The following is a 3,735-nucleotide window of genomic DNA, read 5'->3' on the forward strand; positions in this document are numbered from 1 at the left end:
AAGGAAGCAATTAAACACCTGAGCAATTACAAATGCCTGTGAAGCAATGTGTCCCAAACATTATGGTACGCTGAAATGGGGGAGGAGGTATTGTGTATAGGGTGATTTCACCAAAGGTCAAATGAGCGTAGATCCCCCCTCACGTGACCGAACATTTTAACTGGAGGACATATGTCACTTCGGTACATGTTAGTGAATGGGGAAACACGCACTTTCACACCCGTTAAAAACATGGAAAACGGACGATTTTTGAGCTGAAATTTTCAGTGCTAGTCGGGGTGACCGTGAAGCACAGCGTCCAAAATATCGGGAATTATCGCATTTGCTCGCTGAATTTCATCAAAAGTAAGTTAATAATGCCTTACTTTTGATGAAATTCAGCGAGCAAATGCAATAATTCCCGATATTTTGGACCTTTAAATCTCCACGGCAAATGTCTGCTGTTCACTTCCGCTGTTTTTCCACCTTCAGTTCCCTTTTGTAATTACCTTACTTTCTATCTTTTTTTTTGCCTGAAAATTTAGGTCGCTGTGCTTCACGGTCACCCCGACTAGCACAGAAAATTGCAGCTCAAAAATTGTCCGTTTTCCATGTTTTTAACGGGTGTGAAAGTGCGTGTTTCCCCATTCACTAACATGTACCGAAGTGACATATGTCCTCCAGTTAAATTTTTCGGTCACGTGAGGGGGGATCTACGCTCATTTGACCTTTGGTGAAATCACCCTATAAACACCGCTGTAATTTCTACATGGTGAAACCAAAATGTAAAATATACCCTTTAATAAAATCTGACAATGCGCACTTGAACCACATGTGATTTTTTTAAATTCCAAATCTCAAATTGTGGAGTACAGAGGCAAATAAATAAATGATGGTCTTTGTCCCAAACATTATGGAGGGCACTGTATTTATCAATATATCAATGGGCAAGAGTATCCATAACGTTGTGTGTAATTTACACGTTAAACTTTAGGCGTTGGTTCTATTCTTATGCTTATTTTCTCCCAACAGTGAAATTTGAGCCACAGTCAGGTGGAGAAAGGAAACCTAATCATAATCACTGTGGGGATATCCTTTACCAGCATGTCCAGTAGGAAAATATTTAGATGACTGTCGTAAGAGTAGTTTGGTTTTAATGAGACTCCGTTGTGTGATTATTTTGCCAACTTTTATTATACAAATTCAAAGGGCAATGTTGATCTAGAATAAGGGGAAGTTTTAAAAAAAGTAATTTCATAGATCAAACCAATGTCAGCTCGACTCAGAATACAAGCAAGTAACTCAGTTAAAATGTTCAAAAAGTTTAAAAACGATTCAGAATATATAATATAATTCATATACAAAATATGGCACCCACAAAGGTACAGTTTAGTAAAATCAATGCCAATAACAGGATCATTGATCAAACAAGAAAGGATGGAGGAAATCTGATGCCTACACATCTAATTATATTTAAGATAAATCAGGAAACAATGTAGGTAATGCTGTAAACCCGTTTTATTTTCTGAAGCTCATTTAAAAACATTTGGTGCTGTAGACTGCATCATGCAACACGCTCGCACATCACAGACGCAGATAGAAGTGCACAAGTGGGTTTAAAACATGATCAACACAGATTAAGTGGAAATATCACAACCAAACAATCTCAAGTAGCTCAATTCACATACGAAAAAGAGCTAAAACAATGAATGAAATGCACTTCCTGGTGGCACAAAGATAATGAACTGGAAGTTTAATATCAATATTGCCAACATTTATATTTATTTATATAAACATTTACAATATTTATAATATGACATGTACCTCAATTTCAAACCCACTGTGCAAAAATAAACTGGATATGTAAACTGTGAAACATTTCATTTAATTGTAACCTACACTAAATCCCTGCACTTTTAAACACAAAAGCGATACTATTTCAGCTAACAAAATTGTGCAAAAATAGCATCCTTGTCATAGAAAGGCCAGGAAACACGCACACCAAATGAAAAGTGTATACGATACCCTAAATTAACTTCATGAACACCAATACCTCCCACTGAATAAAGTCCTGCACAATATTAGCCAGAGAAGTATCTTCAAAGTCACCCTCAAGAACTTGAAGACTGGTAATAGACATCAGGTCTCTGTTGGAGGTTGATCATTTCCAACTTTGACAACCAATACCAAACACTTCCACGAAATTGAGATTGCAAGAAGGCCACTTCTTCTGGGGGTTTGAAAGAACCGTAGAATACTGAGTCGAGTTTCAGTAATCGTTCACAGCGCAAGCTCTAAATACAATCCATGCAAGTCTTGCTTCTCGTCGGCAGTTCACCCTTTGTAGAGGAAGCGATAGACGAATATTTTTCACATCAGCCAGCATTTTTGGAAGCAAGAATGCGGTGAAAGGAAAATCCAGATCTGCTCTGGCGAAGTTTCCGAGATCACCACGTCCACTTGTCCAAGGAACCGCACGGTGTCGGAGAAGGAAGAGACCGCCACCAGGAAGACGAGAATAACGTAGTTGCGACTGTGTGGCGAGGTCTTGCTGTAACTAGGTGCCCACAATACTGGGGTCGTGTGCCGAGTCGGGCAGCGGAGACCCGCCGCAGTGATAAAGGAAGCAGTTGCCCCAGCAGCTGTAACAGATGAGGAACAGGGCGGCGAGGAAGACCAGGGCGCAGATGGTGCACGGCTTCCTCTCCAGTAGGAAGCTCAGCAAGTAGAAGCCCATAAACATGGAGTGGCTGAACCACAGCGCCGGGTTCAGCGGCTTGGGGATGAGAAGCACTGGCAGGAGCCATTGCAGGCAGTACATGGTGCAGCGGCGGGCAGCCTGGGCCACGCCAGACCCCGGGCCTCGGGGACTGCAAGCAAACCGCGCCGCGGCGGGTGAAGGGAAGCGGCCGCCCCTCACTCTCTCGGCTGGGCCTCTGTCGGGAGTATGGGCCTGTCCCTACAGGCTGCCGCCAATGCTCCCTCCGTGTGTATGTGTGTTCGCCGGGCCGTGTATTGTCGCCTAGTCGGTGTCAGCGTTCCTCCCCCATGTAGGCCAAGCCCCGTGTGCGCAGCCGCGGCCGCGTCTACAGCACCAGGACCCCGCCGCCTGGTGCCCCGAGCAGCGCCTGACTCTTCTCCTCCTAGCAGAGCTGGTCCTGACCAAAGATACTAGAGGAACGCTCCTCTAAGATCTTTGGTCCTAATATCAGTAAAGAACATTCTAGAGTGTGGAGGGAAAGGAAAAGGAATAAAGTTGTTGTTTGATTTCTTGAGGGCCTCTGGGCTTATAAAAAGGATCTAATATAAAGACATGAGTACTGTAGAATGAAGCCAGAAGGTGGCAGCAATGCAACATTGCAGATGCCGGCTGCCGTAAAACTTCAAAGAAGAAGCAGAAGAAGATCTTTGGTCCTGACTCAACAACTTCTCCTTCGACTCCTCCCACTCCCTCAAAGGTGTATAAGTATGGTATGAACGAAATTTCGTGCCTTGCAGTCATAACATAGAATAAAATAACAAAAACACACAATAAACACAAATTTAACATCCACCACAGTGAGTCCACCAGGCACCTCCTCACTGTGATGGAAGGCAAAGGTCTGAAAGTCCTTGTCTCTTTCCTCCTTGTTCTCCCTCTGCACTGAGGCGATCCAGGCTTCCGATGTTGTGACCCCACCGGGTGATGGTAAGTAAGTCAGTCCCGCGGCTGAATCCGAGCTCCGCGAACGGGCCAGTTCAAACTCCGCTGCCCGG

The 3,735-nt window shown here is 44.0% G+C and overlaps 1 protein-coding gene across 1 annotated transcript; it reads right to left on the reverse strand.

Annotated features, from left to right (window-relative positions):
• Positions 1–1,482: 1,482 nt before the first annotated feature.
• Positions 1,483–3,071, reverse strand: blcap (bladder cancer associated protein). The gene has a single exon (XM_055652355.1). The coding sequence runs from the start codon at positions 2,798–2,800 to the stop codon at positions 2,537–2,539; it is 264 nt and encodes an 87-aa protein (XP_055508330.1). The 5' UTR covers positions 2,801–3,071; the 3' UTR covers positions 1,483–2,536.
• Positions 3,072–3,735: the final 664 nt, after the last annotated feature.

Source organism: Leucoraja erinacea, chromosome 21 (assembly GCF_028641065.1).
Source record: "Leucoraja erinacea ecotype New England chromosome 21, Leri_hhj_1, whole genome shotgun sequence".
Taxonomy (NCBI): domain Eukaryota; kingdom Metazoa; phylum Chordata; class Chondrichthyes; order Rajiformes; family Rajidae; genus Leucoraja; species Leucoraja erinaceus.

Coding starts and splice junctions, on each gene's coding strand:
- blcap (XM_055652355.1), bottom strand. CDS start 2,800: ATGTACTGCCTGCAATGGCTCCTGCCAGTGCTTCTCATCCCCAAGCCG.